The 20,446-nt window shown below is 54.6% G+C and overlaps 4 protein-coding genes across 4 annotated transcripts; 3 read left to right on the forward strand and 1 right to left on the reverse strand.

Annotated features, from left to right (window-relative positions):
• Positions 1-4,025: 4,025 nt before the first annotated feature.
• CDEST_03403 (Putative zn(2)Cys(6) fungal-type DNA-binding domain, fungal transcription factor) lies at positions 4,026-7,444 on the forward strand. Its single transcript, XM_062919562.1, has 3 exons — positions 4,026-5,015; positions 5,097-6,584; positions 6,638-7,444. The coding sequence occupies exons 1-3, from the start codon at positions 4,956-4,958 to the stop codon at positions 6,911-6,913; spliced, it is 1,824 nt and encodes a 607-aa protein (XP_062775613.1). The 5' UTR covers positions 4,026-4,955; the 3' UTR covers positions 6,914-7,444.
• Positions 7,445-7,488: 44 nt separating this feature from the next.
• Positions 7,489-8,873, reverse strand: CDEST_03404 (uncharacterized protein). Its single transcript, XM_062919563.1, has 2 exons — positions 8,334-8,873; positions 7,489-8,144 (listed from the first exon to the last, which is right to left on the reverse strand). The coding sequence occupies exons 1-2, from the start codon at positions 8,378-8,380 to the stop codon at positions 7,880-7,882; spliced, it is 312 nt and encodes a 103-aa protein (XP_062775614.1). The 5' UTR covers positions 8,381-8,873; the 3' UTR covers positions 7,489-7,879.
• A 1,434-nt stretch (positions 8,874-10,307) lies between these two features.
• Positions 10,308-13,846, forward strand: CDEST_03405 (Putative Zinc finger, Sec23/Sec24-type, sec23/Sec24, trunk domain, sec23/Sec24, helical). The gene is made up of 3 exons (XM_062919564.1): positions 10,308-11,345; positions 11,403-13,616; positions 13,683-13,846. Exons 1-3 carry the CDS (start codon positions 10,731-10,733, stop codon positions 13,692-13,694), a joined length of 2,841 nt encoding a protein of 946 aa, XP_062775615.1. The 5' UTR covers positions 10,308-10,730; the 3' UTR covers positions 13,695-13,846.
• Positions 13,847-16,474: 2,628 nt separating this feature from the next.
• CDEST_03406 (Putative serine/threonine-protein kinase, active) lies at positions 16,475-20,446 on the forward strand. The gene is made up of 6 exons (XM_062919565.1): positions 16,475-16,742; positions 16,905-17,027; positions 17,992-18,981; positions 19,048-19,243; positions 19,311-19,692; positions 19,758-20,446. Exons 3-6 carry the CDS (start codon positions 18,869-18,871, stop codon positions 20,132-20,134), a joined length of 1,068 nt encoding a protein of 355 aa, XP_062775616.1. The 5' UTR covers positions 16,475-16,742; positions 16,905-17,027; positions 17,992-18,868; the 3' UTR covers positions 20,135-20,446.

Consider the following 20,446-nt stretch of genomic DNA (forward strand, 5'->3'; position numbering starts at 1 on the left):
GGAGGATTTTAGCATCCCAGGTACGTTCGCAATCCCATTGAGAAACGGCTGCAGCAGGCTTTCCTTTTTGTTATCATCATCGCCATCATCATTATCCTTTCCAGGCATGGGTTCCCCCTGGCGGCCTTGAGAAGCTGGGGTGCTGTATGGCACGCGTCTGTTCCTCGCAATGCGGCACAGCCGTCCAGTTCCGATCTAAGTGGCGGGCAAGGAGGGTTGATGGGAGTCTCACTCCCATCTCTGTGGCCGGCCGAGGCATTGAAGACATGAAACCATGAGGCGAGAGGACGACCAATGGACGGCGCAGCCTCGGTTCGATCCGTAGAAGAGAAAGAGAGTATGGCTCTCGCATGTCGTATGGTCCATCTTTGTCCCGTTCGACTGGGCCGATGAGGGATGCATCATGCCGCCGTTGTTCGATCGGCGACGCAGTTGTCACATTTGCAAAGAGTGGCAATGCAGGGGCACACCCGCGCGCGTGCCGCGGCCGAGCCAACGGAGAACCAAAGCCGGCATAATGAGTTGACATTTGAATACGTAGGACCGTCTCGAAGGACGCATTGAATGGACCATCAATGCGAAGAGGGTAGGTAGTGTGTGAACTGCGACCTCCGTGTGAAATAACGTGTGAATTGTGAGCTAGTTGTGCAATGTGCCACCTTTCACATCCCTGCCACCCGCCTCTGCCCGTCTCACTTTTCCGCCAAAGGTGACGACCTGCAGATGGCATATATGGTATCGATGTGGAAGGGTTGAGGATTGGCCATTTTGATACTATGGGCAATTGAGTGGTGGTTGGATGAGGATCCCTTGAGCTGCCCAAAAGCCGATCAAGCCCGCATTATATAACCCCCAGCGTTGCCCATAGAGGTTATTCCCATCATGGCTCACTTGAATGCTAGGCATCATGGTATTTATCAGGGTGTTACAGCAGACAGTAACTGCTGGTTAAGTTCGTGGAAAAAAGGGTGTTTTTTCGGCGATGACTCAGGCCGTCAGTAGGGGCCCATAAAGGTCAAGCGTGCGAACTGCGACATGCTGTGTTCTAGAACAAAAATAGGTAGATACGAGTGTTCTACGGGTGCAGGAACCAGAGGACAGCGATGTGATGTGACGGGCCATGGGATGATGCATGCAGGAGCTGTGGTAATTAGACAGTAGCGGCGGATGGCAAAGACACTGACAGTCTAATACTGACAGGGCCGTTCGCCTGCCGTTGCCCAGGAGCTCCCGAATTCAGTCAGATTGCCTAGGTACTATGGTATGTGAGAACAGGTGCATGCTCACCCACTGCACTTATTGGTATTGGGTGAGAGGTGCCGAGAGTGATGCAGGACAGCATGTTTCTTACAGATGATACGTCGTACTTGGCTCAGCAGCGCTTTGCTGGGTCTTCGTATCCAACTCGGTCCAATTTGACATGGGACACCGGAGCTGGCGAAAGAGGGGTTTTGGGCTTGTCACAAATGACTAAGGATATGCAGTCCACAATTGTCATCTCTAGACTTTTTAGGCAGTCGTGCAACTGGCCGCATCAAGTACAGTGCCAAGTAGGTGGTTTAGACAGGCACGAGCGTCTCCCACACATGTGGCCTATAGGTACATGGGTACAGTGCAAGGAGATCTGGACTGTTGAGATGCCCGGCACCGTTTGCGAGGATCGACTAGTGAGTTCTTATTTACATAGGCAGATGGGTAGCCAATCCCGGATAGCGGAGGTGCCCCGATTGAAAGGATTGGCAGAGTAGACATGCCCACCGATGTAACATGATGTTGGTCCAGTCTAGGTCGTCTTTGTTATCTGGTTGCAGCCTGTCTCCTTATGGGAGCCTGATGATGTGAACCTAATGATTGGGAGGGACGTATCGCGAAGGAGGCATCTTGGTCTCACAAACCCGTCTCCGTCTCGATTTGGATGGACCGGACGTCTGAACCGAGTCTTTAACCGCCAGAGCGAACCACGAGAGGCAGTTGTCGAAGGTTTTGATGGGCAAGAGGACAGAGACCATTAAGATGTCTCCTGGCCGAGCGGCTGTCGTCGCACCAAGTGGAGATTGAAGGGGTCGAGAAGACGAAGAAGGCAGGCTGCGTGAGGCAGACAGACTTCTTTTGTCAGACAGATACAGATACGCACTGGCGCAGTGGTAGCATCGACCAAGCCAGCTCCGACAAGGGGGTTCCTGCAGGATTCCGCGGCTTCCACCGCAGCTTTAACTGAGGTAGGTTCCTGTTCTTGAAGGGCTGGTCTTCGCGAGATCCGTGCGTCGAAGATCGTGCAGTGTCATCCTAGGTGCTTCGAAGGTGGGTAGTTGGGTCGAGTCCTAGACTGCTAATGAGGGAAGAATGAAGTGGTATCGAGATGCCCTACCGCGTTCCCTTTCTTCTGGTTGCGTCGTGTCGTCGGCCTGTCAGTAATCTAGATCACGATACGCTCCTTGAATTGCTGAACAGTCAGCCCAGAAGATACGACGGCAGTGCAAAGCGGTTTGGTCTGCTGCCACATGGTGCCAGTGCAATCCCACTTACCATCATCGTCCATATTTGCTTTTTGTCGAGCCATCGTCGAGACATGGGCGAAGGCAGACCAACAGGAAACAAACCAGCCGCCGTGTCCTGCTTGTGCTAACCAAAACGGGCCAAGCTAGCAGGACCATGTACTACGGCCAATGCAGGATTCGCCGAGAAGGAACTTTTTTCCTCTTTCCCTATATTTTTTTATTTTATTCTTTCAATCAACCTAGAAGGTCGTCTGTCTGAGTCTCTCCGGCTCCGTTTCCGAAACCCTGTCAAGTTGCTCAGGAAGAAGAGAAAAAAGAAAAGGCAAAAGAAAGAAGAAAGGATCCCCCAAGAAAAGGGCCTGGGGGAAGTCGCAGGTCTAACAAGAGGAGAGGTCAGATGCTATGGCCGGCACGCACTTGTCACCGAGCCAGCCGCCGTAAGCCACCGCTGTGCAGCTTTCATTCCGAATATGTGGTGAGACCGTCCAAAGACCAAAGACGCAGCGAAAGTGCAGGGCAATGCCGCCCGTCAACCAAAGCTTCGGGGACTGGGCCCAGACAACCAACGCTCGAGGGAGTCGGTCCCCGACGAATGCGGCCCGGACGACACTCACTAACACTCAACTTCTTTGCTGCACTCCTGAGGCTGCGGGAGATCGAGCGCCCATCAGCAGCCATCAATCAGCGCTTGGAGCTGCCACCAAGGTCGTGGCGGTTCCAAGTCCTGGGTCATGGTAGCTAGCCCACCTAAATTCGGTGATAATAAAGAAAAAGAAGAGACACAGACGGCAGCCCCCTTGGAGCTGCATCCTCCAACTCTACACAGTTTACTCGGTTACCTGCGAGAGGTACCTACGCTATAATTATTGTCGGCCACTAACCTTTTCGACTTCGCGTGTCGGATTCTGCAACTCTACAGAACATTGTCAAAGCGCAGCCCCCTCCTCCCCCTCCCTTGCTTCTTTCTCCTCCGCAGCAGCATGCTACCCAGCCAAGTAACTTTCCCCTCTCCCGTTTGTAGCTTGGCCAGGTACCTACGGATACTTAACTACCCAGGAACGCCTGTATCTCTATCCACAGGTACTGTTTCCCCCATTGCCATCATGTTTCTCCCCCTTGTAACCCATCGCTGCTACAGGCTAGCCACATTCGCTAGCACTGACTAGCCACAGCCTACATGAGTCTAATCTGACGGGGACACATCCCTGGTCTCTCTTTCCATTGTTCTCAGTGGGCTCTTCCTTCCTCTCTTCTCACTGCTCAGCCAGGCATCTTTCAAAGGTCGTACACTCTGTACAAATCTGCGGAATACAAGTACTTTCGTGTGCCTGGCCAGCGTCTCAAGAGGAGACAACCCCCCCTTTCCCCGCTCTGAACGGCATTTCCCATCTCTCGTGTCACTCTCTGCCGATGCAAGGACTTGGCCGCAGATATACTTATTACTGCACGAAGAGTACCTGCCGACGGGAGGGATTCGCACTATGGATACCTGTTATAACTGCGTCCAACCACCCGCCCTACCTTAGTCTACCCGTTCAATTACTCAACTCCAACCTCCCAACCCATCTCCCATCCCACTTTCTGGCCGCACACGGCCGCATCCTGCAACATTAATCCCATCTCGCCGCTCCTCACTTGCCGTCGCCGGACCAGGACCACCCCCGGACGTATCAGGGAAACAGGCCAAGTGAGACTCGCAACTCCGCCGGTTCTCAAACACCACCAGCGTGGCTTGGAAGCCTTTCATCTATGCGCTTGGTTGCCGTTCTTCCAACTTTTGTCAAACGTTCCCTCCGTTCCTCTTCCAACCCATCATACCCTCATATGCCTCCACCCCACGTACAGAAATAATATCGGCTTGTTCCTGCTGCCCCATACGGACGCTTCTGCCACCGATTGAGCTCACGAAGCCGACAACGACTGCTTGCTCGTATCTCCGCCGCCCAGACCCCTGGTTCAGAGACATCAATCCCGTCACTGGCGTCTCGCCGTCTCTTGCCACACATACTCCTTTTCCATCGTCTCAACCCGAACACGCGGCTCCCGGACCCGGCTTGTCCCCGACGCCTTGTTCCAGACACCCCACATGGTCACCCGCTGTTTCCCCTTCCCAGCTTGAGTAATCGTCGCCTCCGCACCCAACATACACACACTGCTTGCCTCCGGGTTTCACATCGCACCAGTCTTGGTTCAGACACCTCCAACCCGTCTCTCACTCTCGCCCTGGTCGACCGTCAGCGTGTCCATCATACGTCGAATCACTTTTGAACAATCGCACAACTGCTCCAAGTGGACGAACACGCCAACTGCTCCCGCCTCCATTCTGACGACGCAGCACTGTCCTTAATACCTAAACACCCAGGCGCCTGATCTTCTTGCTTCAGCTTCGCATCTCGGTATCTACAACCATTAGACGTAACAAGACATTGGTTGATACTGAAAACCCAAGTCGGCACCATGGTCTATTGTGGAAAGCCCTCGAGGGGCTGTCAGATGTGTAGGACTCGGAGAATAAAGGTGAGTGAGGACTAACTTGCTGCAAGAAATACGGCAGCTCAGCAGGCGGGATCTGCGTACTGACAACGCATCGCCGTGTAGTGTGACGAAACAAAGCCTACCTGTAACCAGTGCGCCAAGTCACGTCGTCAATGCCCTGGCTACAAGGACGAGTTCGATCTCGTCTTCAGGAATGAGACCAAGGCAACAGAAAGAAGAGCTCAGAAGGCCAACCGCAAAGCACTCGCCCAAAAGGGGAAAGAATTGGACTCGCCCACTTCGATTTCCGACAAGAGCATTTCGCCCACCTTCAAGAATGATTCCGACTCGCCTACCGCGGTCATTCCTGGCCTGAACGTGCCCGTAGAGCAGATGGCCAGCTGCCACTTTGTCGCCAACTACGTGTTACTGCCCAGACAGGGCAGCACCCGTGGGTTCATGGAATATTTGTTGCCGCTACTCAAGGTCGACCAAGGGAACCTTCATCTGCAGCACGCCTTCAACGCATGTGCACTCGCATCGCTGGGAAACCGGCCGAACGCCGCCGGGACGGGTTTGAGTGACCAGGCCTTGGGGCACTATACCAAGGCGCTGGCCGAGACGCATATCGCCCTTAAGGATCCCGACCAGTCCAAGTCGGACGCCACTCTTGCATCTGTTCTCATGCTGGGTCTCTTCGAAAACATGACTGCTCGACAAATGGGCATGTTCGCTTGGGGTTCGCACATTGAAGGCGCCATCCAATTGGTCAAGGCACGCGGTCGGAAGCAGCTGCGGACCAAAACCGGATTGCTTCTCTTCATCGCTGTTCGCACCCAAATGATCATTCACACGCTCAGCACAGGTACGGCCCCTATCATGGGAGTCGAATGGTGGCTCAGCGACGCTGTCAAGGATGAGTCTGCCGCCCAGTGCCAGAGACTCAATATCAAAACGGCCGAGCTACGCGCCGAGGTCACCCGACTGATGTCGACCGTGGCCCGAAGCCCCGAAAACATCGATATTATGCTGGATATGATTCGCCGGGCCCAGACCGTCGACCAAGAACTTGTGAACTGGATGAGGAACACGCCCGACTACTTTCAATACACAACGGTGGCGTGGGAGGACAATGTCCCCAACGGAGACTACGCCAAGGCTGAGGTGTTCCCCGGCCGTGTGGATGTTTACCAGGACTTTTGGATTGCCAGTGTGTGGAATATGGCAAGAGTTTCTCGTCTGATTCTTGCTTCCGTCATCGTCCGCTGCGCCGCTTGGGTCTGCTCGCCAGTGGACTACCGCACAACGCCCGAATACGCAACGGCGGCGCGCACTTGTGTAGACACCATTAGTGACATCATCGCATCAGTGCCGTACCACCTGGGCTGGCATCTCAAGAGACCAGATCTCCTCGAGAGAGCAAACATCTCTGGTTTCGCCTGTGGACTAGAAGAGTCGCAAAAAGGTCTGCCCGGGTACTTCCTGACCTGGCCTCTGGCATGCTTGCATGGTCAGGACTACACCACAGATGCTCAACGAGCCTGGGTGGTAGGACGCTTGAAGTTCATCGGCGATGAGTTGGGCGTCAAGTACGCTCACATTCTGTCACAGGTAAGCCACAAGACCAACCGTCACATGAGACTCAAAACTAATACCACCGGCAGATGCAAGTTCGCATTCCGTCGATGCTCATCAGGAGAGACGGACTGATGGCCCAGCCGTATCCGCAAGCTCACAACTTTGAAAGGCTGCTGTCGGCAAGGTTTGCGCCGCCCTCGGCCGGCTACTCGATGAACCCTCTGCAACAACGCGAGGCTATGCAAAAGGAGTTTGTGGAGAAGCACAAGGCTGAGCTGCTCGCCAAAGCAACTGGTACTGCCGGTCAGGCGGGGCAATGGGTAGCACAAAATTGGCTGACGGTGCGGCCTGGGGCTCAGTGAGCTTACATCAATCTGGACGGAATATTCTTGTAGGGGAAAAAGGGGGTTGACATGGTCCGTTTGCATGACGATGACTCTCATCATAAAATTCCCTTTCTGGCGGATTCCTTTTCTTGAGCACCTGGATCCGTCTATCCGCGTTACGAAACAGAAGGACAGACCGGGCCGGAACTGGAAAATTGGAGTCCTGCCCTCGAGGCGGGAGTGAATAGGTGCAAAAACCGCCGGGATACGGCTTGTCGTAATCTTGCGACATATGACAGCAGATTTTGACCTCAAAGGGGATTTGGTGAGATACCACGGTGTTGGGTTGTATTTGATTGGCTTCAAAGTTGGTATCTATGGCGGATGACACGGTCCATTCCTTAGCACAAAGTTTTCATTCCTATTGCAAGTGAAGAACAAACTGTCAAGCACGTATTTAGAGAAGAAATGGCAACGGTTATTGGGATACAAGTTCGTGAACCGGCACGGCATTATTTCAACAACTTCGTCCCTTTGGGGAAATTGGTTGTTTCCAATCATGAATTATTAGACCCGAGAGGCCAGGCCCATGTCCAACCGCTTCTAACTAAAGACTGAAGAAAGAAAACCACCAAGAGAAAAAAAGCAACTCGAGAGTTGAGAACCTCGACCGTCACGTCGACACAGTGTTGATCCTCCTGTATGCAAAAATTATCCCGCCCAGGTGCCATCCCAACCCTGGACCGTTCGGCGCTCGGATATCGCACGCTGCCCGGTTCCCTCCCCGCCATGACCACCACTCTGACTATCACAGGCTCAGCAGGGCCATCTCAAAAAGGATCAATCCTGCGTCTGCGATCCCTCGTGGGTTCAGTATCTCCTCCATCGGTGGAATGAAAACGAGCCGTGGCCATCTTTTGCGGTGTATTCGATAGCCCTCTCCGTGCCCCCAAACCCGCTGTTCAGCCGAGGTAGTGACACTAGAAAGACGTTCTAGGGCTGCTACTTGGTCTTCTTGATTTGGCCGACAGTATTTCCGCTTAGGTTCCAGGCTTTGACGACCCAGCTCTGGGTCTGGTCGACGTAATTCTCGGTCGAGGTGTGCTTGACGCCGACACGTACTCCATCCTTTGTGAAGACGACGTTCTTTTTGCCCATGCGCTCCGATGCCGTCTCTTGGATCTTGGTGACTGATATGTACACTTGCCAGAGCACCCAGGCGACGCCTGCGAGGAAGACAAAAGTGATGATGAGGGGTAGGATTTGACTGCAAGGCGAGAAGCCTTTGGTCAGCGTTTTCCGTCTCAGATGTTGACTCGTATTGCACATGGCATGCTCAACAAGCCTAGCATGGTTTGGCGGGGAAGGGCAATCAGAGGAACTCGCATGCAAAGCACAACAATGTGACAGTATCGAAGACCTGTTTTCCCTTCGTCGCAGTCGGGGCGTTTCTCACCTAATGGTTGAAGGGGGCGGCGGTTGCGCTTTCTTACCCCATGCCATGATTGCGATTGAAGGCACCGGAAATGGCGAGGACGTTCAATGGCTCTCGGCTTTTGGTAATGGTTGGTGTACTATTTTTCGGGTTTCCTTAAGAAATGTGCAGCCTGGGTAAAGGAAGAGGAAATGTTCGCGACGAAGGGAACGTAAGAGTCAACGTTGGCGAGCGCCTCCTCGAATGGATAAAACGACGTCGATCCCGAGGGGCAGATTGAGGGGAAGATCGGGGGATGGACTAGACTGAGGTAGGTGAAGGGGAGAAAAGTGGTGGAAGGGGAGGGGTGACGGACGATGGGTGACGAAGGCAGGACCAAGAGGAAGGAAGGGACGACGGCCGAAGCGGGTGAGGCGGTATTGTAGCTCACTCAGCCAGACCAGTCAAAGTAAAGCAAGCAAGAAGTAAGAGAGGCTAAAATTGGGGGTATAGAAGAAGAGGGTTTCCAGCCGAATTCTGGAGGCGAAGACACGAAGGAGCAGGAAGGGAGGTGAAGAACAACCCAGTGTAAGGCAGAGCGTTGTGATATTGAGGAAAGGCATAGTAAAGTAAGGCAAGGTAGCCTTACTGGGTTTTTACAAAACCTCCAGTTCTCCCAATTTCCCCATTAACCCGTTTTCCTGACATGGGTTGTAAGGCAAGCAAGAGGTGAGATTCCCGAGATCAACATGTACCCCCTACACAGACGAGCACGCATCACAGGCCGAAAAGCTGAGTCGAGACAACACGCAATCGCGCACCAGCCCACTGCTCGGCGCAGGGGGCTTGATGTGGTTCAGTGAGTGGTTATATGGAGACGCAGAGCCCTGAGAGGCTGAGAACAAGTGCGGGAGGGGCCACCGTCCGCCCTAGTGTGCCTTTTGAGTGATGCCAAGCACCGCGGCGGCCCCGCCGATGCTGGGAACGCGGCACATCCTGCTTGAGGGGGGGATGACGGACATTGGGTGCTTGATATCCTATTTTGACATTTGTGTTGGAGATCGTTTGGTGGTCGTTGCTTTGTACGGGTACTCAGCGAAACAAAACGCGCTCAAAGCAGCAAAAAGCCCAACTAGACTGGAAATTTTTATCAACCGCACCTGTGCCGTCAAATACCTTACCCTCGACACATAATGTACCCCCAAAGCTACTCGACGACACAGGATGCCGATTCCACGGTTCACATACACATGCCCAGGGGCTTAGTTTGGAGGCCGATGCCCATCATTTTACTTCACTCCAGCTTGTCTTACCACCCACGGAACCCAGAGCCGCGCCAAGTGGGTAAGGGGGTGCTTTTTACGCACCAAAATGAACACCTTGAAGAGTATCCGCTCCACAACGTCTCGAGTTTGGCGGCGTGTGATATGAGGCCGTAGGCATGTCCGTACAGGGCCGCACATCTATGTAGTGTATGTGTTTGTCAGAGACCCGTTCTAAATTTGATGTGTTTATCCTCTTCTTCCGATGCTCGGTTGTTTGGCTAAGCCGTTGGCCGGTTGTTCTGTGCCGTTGGTCTCTCGGCGCCTCGCCTCCACCTAACTTCTGCATCAGGTCGAGGCGTGAGCGCTATCAATTACAAGCGCTTGAAGGGAGGCTATTTTATTTGGGGGGGGGGGGGGGGGGGGGATTTGGGGGGGGGCGAGGTATCCTTGCAACGAACGCCGTGCCGAATAAATACAGGTAAAGGTAAGGAAGGCCATTAAACTCAACCTGATCCCTGGAATTCCCTAAAACGGGTCGGCCTTCTGCGCGCGCGGCATCCGGAGCTGCTCGCGAGGACAAACGGATTCAATTTCTCCGGACCCGGTTTAATGATCTTCCGAGGCGGGCCGCTCACAGCCACATGTGGACTGTGCAAAATAGCTACTCGCCACAGTCACATTTTCTGCCCGCCAGCTGTCAGCAGCAGCATCAGTGGCAGGCATGACACAACGAGCCAATTAAGCCCTGCAGCACACTAGAGGTGAACACCTAGCCCGACTGTTGAAGCTGCGGCTTGAACCACCTGTCCTGTCCTCTCGACTCTGTCCCCAAGGCTGCCTGTCCACTGCATCTTGCCTCTCTCCCTTCTTCAATCGCAGCCTGGCTCGGGTATTCAGGTCAGCCTCGTCCCGACACACGACACGGTTCCCGTCATCCATCAACCTCTGGGGCTGCTGTGGACACATCTCCGTTGAACTAGCTGCCTGTCGTCTTCACGCCGCTACGCCACGCCGCCTATTGCGTTACCCCCCCAAACCCCGGCACCGACCACCAACCAAATAATATCCCGAATTCCAAACATCGACCTTCTCATCCATCGCGAAGCTGCTGCTCGAAACCCCAGCGCAAAGAAGAAGTAGCACAGCCTCCAACGCCCTCTGCAGACTGTCCACCATGTCGGCGCCGAACGACGGCTACGGCCAATATCCCCCGCAGCAGGAGCCCTACGCCGATCAGCCTCAGGATGGCTACGACGCACAGGGAGCCCAAGCTCCTCAGTCTGCTACCGCCGACCACGGCAAGAAGAAGAAGAGGGGGTATGCCTCCCAGGCCTACGAGTTTGGAGCCGGTGCCAATTCCGCTGGCGGCGCGCCTGCCCAAGCGCAAGCTGCTCCGTATGGCATGCCGCAACCTCAGGTCCCGTCCTATGGAGGCTATACCCAGCCAGATGCCCAACCCGCCGCCGCAGCTTATGGCTCTCCCCAGCCGCAGCAGTACGGCATGCCGCAACCCGCCGCCGCCCAGGCCGGAGGCTATGGCGGATATCAGGCCCCCGATGCCGGGTACCCTGCCCCTGGCGGCGCTCCTGCCGCCCCCGGGGTCGCTGGCCTCAACCAGCAGATGGCCGGCATGAACCTCGGCGGTAACCCTCAGCAGCCGCCCCCTGGCCAGCCGGCCGGTACCCGCCCTGTGGCCCTGAACCAGCTTTACCCGACCGACCTGATGAACCAGCCGTTCAACGTCGCTGAGCTAGACCTGCCTCCTCCCCCCATCGTCCTTCCTCCCAACGTACGTCACCTCTTTTCCCTCTGATACGGATCATCTTGTTGACCATTGGCCATGTAGACCAGCGTTACCCCCTCCCCCGATGCGAACTGTGGCCCCAAATACGTGCGCTCTACGCTCAATGCTGTTCCAACAACACACTCTCTCTTGAAGAAGTCGAGATTACCTTTTGCCCTTGTCATCCAGCCTTACGGTGCTCTTCATGACAGCGAGGACCCAGTTCCCGTTGTGCAGGACCAGGTTATCGCGCGTTGCCGAAGATGCCGAACATACATCAACCCTTTCGTCACCTTCCTCGATCATGGCCACCGCTGGCGCTGCAACATGTGTAACCTGACTAACGATGTGCCTCAAGCTTTTGACTGGGATGCTGCTTCACAAAGGAGCTCCGACCGATGGGGTCGTTACGAGCTCAACTACTCCGTCGTCGAATTCGTGGCGCCTCAGGAGTACATGGTTCGCCCACCCCAGCCGCTCGTGTACCTATTCCTTTTCGACGTCAGTTATGCCGCGGTATCTACTGGCCTCCTCGCTACCAGCGCCCGCACCATTCTCGACAGTCTCGACAGAATACCCAACGCTGATCGTCGGACTCGCCTCGGATTCATCGCCGTGGACTCCAGCCTTCACTACTTTTCCATTCCCAAGGACGGCGAGGAGAACGCCGAGACCAACATGTTGGTTGTCAGCGATCTTGACGAACCGTTCTTGCCCGTGCCGCAGGACTTGTTGGTGCCGCTGACCGAGAGCCGCCAGAGCATCGAGAGCTTCCTGACCAAGCTGCCTGAGATGTTTCAGAGCAACCAGAATAACGGCTCTGCTATGGGATCTGCTCTTAGAGCTGGTCACAAGCTTATCTCCGCTCTCGGTGGAAAGATCGTCGTACTCAGCGCTTCGCTGCCCAACGTTGGCGTTGGCAAGTTGGATATGCGTGAGGACAAGAAGCTGCTGGGCACGAGCAAGGAGAGCAGTCTGCTTCAGACCGCTAACAGCTTCTACAAGAGCTTCGCCGTCGAGTGTTCTAAGAACCAGGTCTCGATCGACATGTTTCTCTTTTCCTCGCAGTATCAGGATGTCGCGTCTCTGAGCAACCTGCCGAGATACACTGGAGGACAAACCTGGTTCTACCCAGGCTGGAACGCCGGTCGTCCGGAGGATGCCATCAAGTTTGCTTCCGAATTCAGTGACTACTTGTCATCGGAAATCGGCTTGGAGGCAGTGCTTCGCGTTCGTGCCACTACGGGTCTGCGCATGAACGCCTTCTATGGCAACTTTTTTAACAGGAGTTCGGATCTCTGCGCATTCCCCGCGTTCCCTCGCGATCAGTGTTACGTTGTCGAGGTTGCCATCGACGAGAACCTAACCAAGAATGTTGTATGCTTGCAGACGGCGGTTCTTCACACCACATGCAACGGAGAGCGTCGTATCCGCGTCATGACGCTTGCTCTGCCGACCACCACAAACCTCGCCGACATCTACGCTTCGGCAGATCAGCAAGCGATCACCACATACTTCAGTCATAAGGCGGTCGAGCGCGCCCTGAGTGGTGGCTTGGAAGCTGCCCGCGACTCTCTTCAAAACAAGCTGATCGAGCTTTTGCAGACTTTCAGAAAGGAGCTTGCAGGCGGCAGCATGGGAGGTGGCTTACAGTTCCCTTCCAACCTTCGCGGTCTTCCCATTCTCTTCTTGGGCCTCATGAAGAACGTTGGCCTGCGCAAGTCGGCGCAGATCCCGTCAGACCTACGGTCGGCTGCCCTCTGCCTGTTGTCAACACTTCCCGTTCCCCTCTTGATGCAGTACATCTACCCCCGTCTCTACTCCCTGCACGACATGCCTGACAACGCAGGTGTGCCTGATCAGAAGACGAGCCAGATCGCGCTCCCGCCACCATTGAATCTCTCGTCAGAACGTTTTGTTCCTTACGGCCTGTACCTCATTGATGACGGCCAGACGCAGTTCTTGTGGGCCGGCCGAGATGCTGTGCCGCAGCTCTTGAACGACGTGTTTGGAGTTGACGACAGGACCCAGTTGCGGGTTGGCAAGGGTGCGTTGCCGGAGCTGGAGAACGACTTCAACGAGCGGGTACGGGCGGTTGTCCACAAGAGCCGGGATCACCGTTCCAAGGGAGTTGGCAGCATCATCCTGCCCCACCTCTATATTGTCCGAGAAGACGGAGAGCCGAGCCTTAAGTTGTGGGCGCAGACATTGCTGGTTGAGGACCGGGCGGATCAGGGTATGAGTGCCGCGCAATGGCTCGGAATCCTTAGAGAAAAGGTAAGTCCCACACGGTGTCTAATTCCATGATTGGGATGCGATGGCTAACAGTGCTACGTCTGGCAGGTTGTGACTTGACAGAATTTCTACTAGGGAGAGGGTGGGGTGTCGGTGTTGTAAGGGACTTCCGGAGGTGTTAGGTTCATTTAGACCAATATCTGGGAATCGTAGAGATCAATACGCATGAACACTGGCCGAATGACGTCTAGTGCTTCCATGGCGTGTCAAACCTGTTTCCTGAGTGGTTCGTGTTTGGTCCCGCCGCATGTTTCTGATGACCATCAGCAGCTGGATGGCTTCGCGAATAAGATGCAAACCATGACAAGTGACTGTGTGTGTGTGTGTGTGTGTGTGTGTGTCACAGAGTCAATCAGATTCTTGGAACGCTGTGCCTCAGAGAAACGAGCTCGTCGCCGTCTCGGAGGATTGATAAGCTTGTGGGCTCAGGCATGAAGCCTGGGGCCGGTGACCTGTCAAACACCTGTATGGCAGCAACAGGTAAAGTACCACCATCGTTGGCGAGCCTGGGACGATGACAGGAGCCCCGTTGTCCCTCCACAGCCTACAGGAGGGCCAAGTGCCTACCGACGGTTGCAATAATAGCTGATGGCGGGGTGGTATTGGATGGGCCTCATGGTGGGGGTTTCCCAGTGTCAGTATCTTTGGAATCTGGCGAACAAGTGACGGGCGAGCGAGTGAAGTGGGTGGTGGTGGTGGTGAAACTGGCACCAGTGAGAGATGAAACACACGCGCCGATGAGGGAAGAACGGCTCAGGAGCCAATGACAGGCGGGGTTAGGCGCCGGTGGACGTGTGCTGTGGCTGCAGAGTGCTGGCCAATGCCGGCCGAGAGACGGACCCTAGGAGAGAGTTCTTTCTGATTCATCACATGGTAATGTAAGTTTGCCCTTCGTTCGGCAACCTAGGATGCAAGGCAGGAGAGTCAGGCGGGCGCTGCTGATTAAAGATGACAGAGCAGGAGAGGGAAAGAGCGAAAAGCCTCGCCGCCCGTGAAACATGTCCTCCGATTTGCCCAAACAAACTATCGATATAACACCCAAATGTCAAAGTATGTACCAAGCTTCCGCGGCTCGCGTGTCCTCTACCCGCCAGTTCCTTACCTCACGTTCAGCACCTGGGATACCAACTCCAAGGATAGCTCCCAAAGGTTGAGTAAAGATAACATCGGAGTAGTTTTGGGCAGTGATTGCAAATCATCCGTACCTAGAATTTGTGACGGCGGGTCGCCTATCCTATGCCGAACCAGCCTATCCATACCAGTGGCCCCAGACCAAGCAGCATGACCGAGAATGGTGCCGACGGCACCAAGATATGTCAAGGGACAGGGAACACAAAGCATTGATACATGGCTGCTGGTGAATGCGCGATTTGGTGAGGGAGCCATGGTACCAAACCTGAGGGTTGTTCCCGAGTCTGGACTCTCCCCGCCAAGAGGGGGGGGGGGGCTGCAGAACTAAAACACCCCCACCGGGGTTTGGTGTTCCTTCTTGCCTTCGTTCTCCGTCTGTATATCTGTCTGGCTACCAGGCGGGAATTCTGGACTAGTTTCTTTATTCCCAAGCTGCGATGGGCCGTTCGATTGGATCCGTTGACGGAGCCTACTTGGATCAAGGACTGTGTGACTTAATGACGCAAACCGGTTGACGAGGAAGTCTAGACCAACCCAGAGCAATCGGATGATTGCTTGCCTGAGTGGGTGGATGCTGGGGATCTCAGGCAGCTCCAGCTTTTGCAAGGGAACGGAGGGGAGGACTTGTTAGCAGTTATCCATGTGAAATGGCAGTGTCAGCATCGTTTGTTTGTCTTGCTAAACGCCCTCCTCGAACAATACAATCTTGATCCGTGACCGCTGGCTTCAAAGTACATCGAGACCAAGATCAACAACAATGGAAACCCATAAAAAAGCATAATAAGAGGCTGGAAGTAACTTGCTTTTTGTCTTCTCAGCAATTGGCTTCGTCAAATGCCGGGATAGCCCTGAGAACAAATCTCTAGAGCTTCCTCACACTACACACGGAAACGGGTAAGGATTCCCTGAGTTCGAGATGCAGATCATTTATTCACCAGTCAGCTATTCGTCGACCCCTGATTCATTGAGTTACTGAGTCGGGACGCAGTGAGAGACGAAGCGATGTACAGGTAGAGTCGGGTCTGGTGGCTTTGAACACGGCTCGGATGCGGATGTAGTCTTTTTCTCGCCATTCTTCTCAGGATGGAAGCAAAAGTTCCCACAACCTACCAACGTCGGACGACCCTCTGCGTCGAACCCAACTTCACATATAAAGTACGCATGTGTGCTACTAGATAGCCGGAAGCCATGGCCGAAACCAATTCTAAGGTGCTTCCCAATAGCACCTTATACGAAGACATCGTACTTCGTCGGACTGTCTGTACCTCATACAACGTAGGTAGGTAGTTAGTTTGGCCTCTGGCAGCCCGGGTCACGGAGTGGAGGGGAAGGGGGTCCTGAAGCAAGCGCGTTTCCACGCAAAGGTACCTGGACCTTGATCAGGGTCTCCAAATGGGCTCTGGATCGGGTACATGCGCTCATGTACTCCCGGTTCTTAGGTACCACGCGGTTGGTCTTCACCATAGATCGACCTTTGAGCTGCAGCTATGCCGCCCAGTCGCTCACTCAGGATCCAGGAACCTGGGCACCTACTTAGTTAAGTGCGGTACCTAGGTAGGCAGGTAGGTAGGTACAATACCTAAGCAGTACAGGTCCCGCTACTTTGTACGATCACCCTCCCCGCCGACCCCTCGTTCCCCCTCGTTCCCCTTCTCCGCTCGCGTCTTTCGGTCTCTCAGTCGCAGATTCTCGCCAGATAGATCCCACGACATCGACCCGCCGTCCTACACCTCACCACCTCCACTTCCTGCCTACTTCTGCTCTCTCCACCTCAGTTACTTCACCTCCTTCTCCTGCTGCTGCTACTGCTATTTTCGAACAGACGTGAGTTCAGACGAATGCAACACAACACAAGATAGCTCGGACCAAGGCGAGAGAACCGGTTCAATAAGACAAACAACCAACCAACCAACCACCTGGCCCTCACTCAACAAGGCATCTCCAGACGAGCAAAGAGAGGGTCGACTCTGCAGCGGGGTAAGATAGACTGACTGACTGATTGATTGCCTGACCAGCTAAGCCTTGTCCGCTCATTCCTTTTTTCCCATTCTATACCAGGAAGCTAGCTAGCTTATTGCCCTTGGCTTCGACCATCCATCTCATCGCGGGCTGACTAGATTTCCTCCTCCCCTTCTCTAGCCTCAAACTGCCTCTCCTTCCATACACACACTCTCCTCAGAGAAACATCGATACACTTCGCTCTCGCTCGCACTGCTTCACCAGCGCGCAGTCCCCTCGCCGACTACCCATCGCAGCTTCCTGGTACGTACTCAAACTCGTCTTGTCGTCTCAACGTCATGTCCATTCCGCCTTCCCGCCTGTGTCTATCGTCCCGAGCCAACATCGTCGCCTCACAGCCCCCGTCCTCGTCTCTCCCATTCATTACCTTTACCCCTCTCGGCCTCGTCGCCGTCCCCTTGCCGCCGTCTCCCCCTCCGTGCTTCATAGGCCCGCAAACAACACGGCCGTCCCCCTTCGACGAAGACGAACCCAAGCACAAGTAGTCGCAGCCGTCCTTCTGTCTGACCTGTCCTTCCGCCCTGGTCCAGGAGCTCGTGGAGCCCAGGTGCAACCACGCTGCTCGTCTCGTGGCCTGTTTGCCGTGGTGTGATATTGGCATCCTTTGCGTACTCCTTGAACGTCTCTCGTCTGAAGTTGCGTCGTAGGGGGTGCTCGGTTCGTCGCTCGTTCCCGTTCCCCTTACCTTTGGCCCCGTTTCGTTACATCGCGACCCGCTTTCCCTTACCCGTTGCTATTCTTCACCAAAAACACTCCCCCCCGGCGCCTTCTCTCTTTCTCCTCTCTCTCTCTCTATGTCTTCCTCTCCCTCCGCCACCGCCACGCTCTCCTTCGTGCGTTCTCTTCGTGTTCTCCTCCCGCCCCTTTTGTTCTGGAAGTTTGCCTGCGGGCACAATCGCCTGTCGCGCCAAAACTTATCGGGGGCTCGATCCTTTTCCAGAAGCCAAGAAAGAACAAGACGCAGAGGCGCTCTTTCCTTGTCTGCGGTCGCTCCCTCACTATACCCTGCCCTACCTACCTTACCTACACTGTCTAACCTACAATACATTCTGTTCCCGTACCCGCCCCCCGACCCTGACGTTCCACGACCCAGCTGTTTTGGACCCTCTCCTCAATCACTCAACCTTGCCCGCCCGGGATACCTGCCTGTTCTGTCACTTGACCCGTTGGAGCTACTTCCAGCTAACACCCGGCTCGGATCTTGCAGCCCCTTGCCCTCCAAACCCTCTGCACCGGAAACTTGCAATCAACCCGACACTTAATTGTCACCCGCCCTCCTGAACAAAACCACGAACCGGCCGTACGGCGCCAACTAAACAGGGGAACAGATCGCAGAAGAAAAGGAAGAAGGGGGATAGGCTGAAAGATCTCGTTGTGTGACTTACGAACAGAAATCCGAGACGCTGGCCAGGACCAGAATCAAAACACACACTTCCTACCAGCCTGTGACAGGCGGACCTCACCCAGCGTACCCAGGGCCCGAGCGGATCCCAGAAACACGGCCCTCGCCCACTTTCGATCCTCCGACGACAACTCGTCCCCTTCCACCCTCACCCATCCATCCGTCTTTGTCCCATCCCTCCCCCTCTCAAAAAACGCCCAAAAGCCGATCTGCCTGTGTCTGTTCATTGACTGGACCGAACTGGTATTTTTTCTCTCTCCCCCTTTCCTCCTGCCAGAGAACAAAGTCCCGCTGGTTTGCGAAACTTTGTGTGTCTGCGACGCCCATCCTTTTGTGTTGTTCTTTTTGACAGCCGTCGATCCCACCCTGTCTTCCGACAAGTCACAAACGGCCGCCCTCCCGCCAATTTATACCCCCGCAGGACACGATACCAAAAAGACTCCTGGCTCCTTACCGAACCACGGCTCAAATCTAGCAATTGTGGTTCTGCAAGAACGCCTTGTTAAGACGACCTAATTCTCTCCCTCCCCCATCTCCCCCTTCCTCCCCCTTCCGCCCGAGGTCGCAGTAGTAGTAGTATCTCCTTCGCGAGGGACCCGCCTTTGGTATTACTTCAGCGACAAACTACCTACCTCGACAATTTCCACTCCATATCGATACCAATCGTCGCACATCGCCAACAATGTCGCGCGCGAACCCCCCCAATGCTTCGGGCTCCCGAAAGATCTCGTTCAACGTGAGCGAGCAGTACGACATTCAGGATGTCGTTGGTGAGGGCGCCTACGGAGTCGTTTGGTACGTTTTTTCCCGGTCTCAGCTACAACTGCGGAGGAGTCATCTCACTGACTGGGCTTGGAACAGCTCCGCGATACACAAGCCTTCTGGCCAAAAGGTCGCCATCAAGAAGATCACACCTTTCGATCACTCCATGTTCTGCTTGCGAACTCTCCGTGAGATGAAGCTTCTGAGATACTTTAACCACGAGAACATCATCTCCATCCTCGACATTCAGAAGCCCCGGAGCTACGAGACCTTCAACGAGGTCTACCTCATCCAAGTAGGCAACCCTCCATGCCCTACGGCTCATACAGCTGGGACAATTGCTGACAGATTTTGTCCACTAGGAGCTCATGGAGACTGACATGCATCGCGTCATCCGAACCCAAGATCTATCCGACGACCACTGCCAATATTTTATCTACCAGACTCTGCGCGCTCTCAAGGCCATGCATTCGGCCAATGTCCTTCATCGCGACTTGAAGCCTTCCAACCTGCTTCTGAATGCCAACTGCGACTTGAAAGTCTGTGACTTCGGTCTGGCTCGTTCCGCGGCCTCACAAGAGGACAACTCGGGATTCATGACGGAATACGTTGCGACACGTTGGTACCGTGCTCCCGAGATCATGTTGACGTTCAAGGAGTACACGAAAGCCATTGACGTCTGGTCCGTTGGCTGTATCCTGGCTGAGATGCTGAGTGGAAAGCCCCTGTTCCCTGGCAAGGACTGTAAGTGGAATCATGGGCAACAGCTATTATTGGCGTGCACACATGCTAACAAAGAAATGCGACAGACCACCACCAGCTGACTCTAATCCTTGACGTTCTCGGCACCCCAACGATGGAGGATTACTACGGCATCAAGTCTCGTCGTGCGAGAGAGTACATCCGCTCGCTTCCCTTCAAGAAGAAGGTTCCCTTCCGCACCTTGTTCCCCAAGACGTCCGACCTGGCTCTCGACCTCCTTGAAAAGCTCCTGGCTTTCAACCCTGTCAAACGCATCACGGTTGAGGACGCCCTTAAACACCCTTACCTCGAGCCGTACCACGACCCTGATGACGAGCCCACCGCGCCCCCCATTCCTGAGGAGTTCTTCGACTTCGACAAGCACAAGGACAATCTGAGCAAGGAGCAGCTGAAGCAGTTGATTTACCAGGAGATCATGCGGTGAGCGATGGCGTGCGAAACGACAGAGGAGAGAACTGGAAGAAATTGTCTGCACTGGGCGATATCATTGTCTGATGGGAAACACATGGCTCGCAAGGATGATGAGACGAGAACCACTTCAGCGAAGGGGCCGAATCTGAGAGGGGATGATAAGACATGGCTCTATAGATGACGGATGTAGGGAGGGAGGAGGAGAATTGACCCCATGAGGCCTGCAGAGGTCACGAATTACAAAGTAACATAGGCGGGGCCAGGCAGATTCGGCACGATTGGCCGAATCAATGATGGATAGGCAAACATTTATCTCGTCTAAACT

This window comes from Colletotrichum destructivum, chromosome 2 (assembly GCF_034447905.1).
Source record: "Colletotrichum destructivum chromosome 2, complete sequence".
NCBI lineage: Eukaryota > Fungi > Ascomycota > Sordariomycetes > Glomerellales > Glomerellaceae > Colletotrichum > Colletotrichum destructivum.

Bases quoted from the DNA above. Each gene is read 5' to 3' on its own strand.
- CDEST_03403 (XM_062919562.1), top strand. From the start codon at position 4,956: ATGGTCTATTGTGGAAAGCCCTCGAGGGGCTGTCAGATGTGTAGGACT. The intron at 5,016-5,096 runs GTGAGTGAGGAC...ATCGCCGTGTAG, and splicing joins GTAGGACTCGGAGAATAAAG to TGTGACGAAACAAAGCCTAC. The intron at 6,585-6,637 runs GTAAGCCACAAG...TACCACCGGCAG, and splicing joins ACGCTCACATTCTGTCACAG to ATGCAAGTTCGCATTCCGTC.
- CDEST_03404 (XM_062919563.1), bottom strand. From the start codon at position 8,380: ATGGCATGGGGTAAGAAAGCGCAACCGCCGCCCCCTTCAACCATTAG. The intron at 8,145-8,333 runs GTGAGAAACGCC...CTCGCCTTGCAG, and splicing joins CCGCCCCCTTCAACCATTAG to TCAAATCCTACCCCTCATCA.
- CDEST_03405 (XM_062919564.1), top strand. From the start codon at position 10,731: ATGTCGGCGCCGAACGACGGCTACGGCCAATATCCCCCGCAGCAGGAG. The intron at 11,346-11,402 runs GTACGTCACCTC...TTGGCCATGTAG, and splicing joins CCATCGTCCTTCCTCCCAAC to ACCAGCGTTACCCCCTCCCC.
- CDEST_03406 (XM_062919565.1), top strand. From the start codon at position 18,869: ATGTCGCGCGCGAACCCCCCCAATGCTTCGGGCTCCCGAAAGATCTCG. The intron at 19,244-19,310 runs GTAGGCAACCCT...TTTGTCCACTAG, and splicing joins ACGAGGTCTACCTCATCCAA to GAGCTCATGGAGACTGACAT. The intron at 19,693-19,757 runs GTAAGTGGAATC...GAAATGCGACAG, and splicing joins CCTGTTCCCTGGCAAGGACT to ACCACCACCAGCTGACTCTA.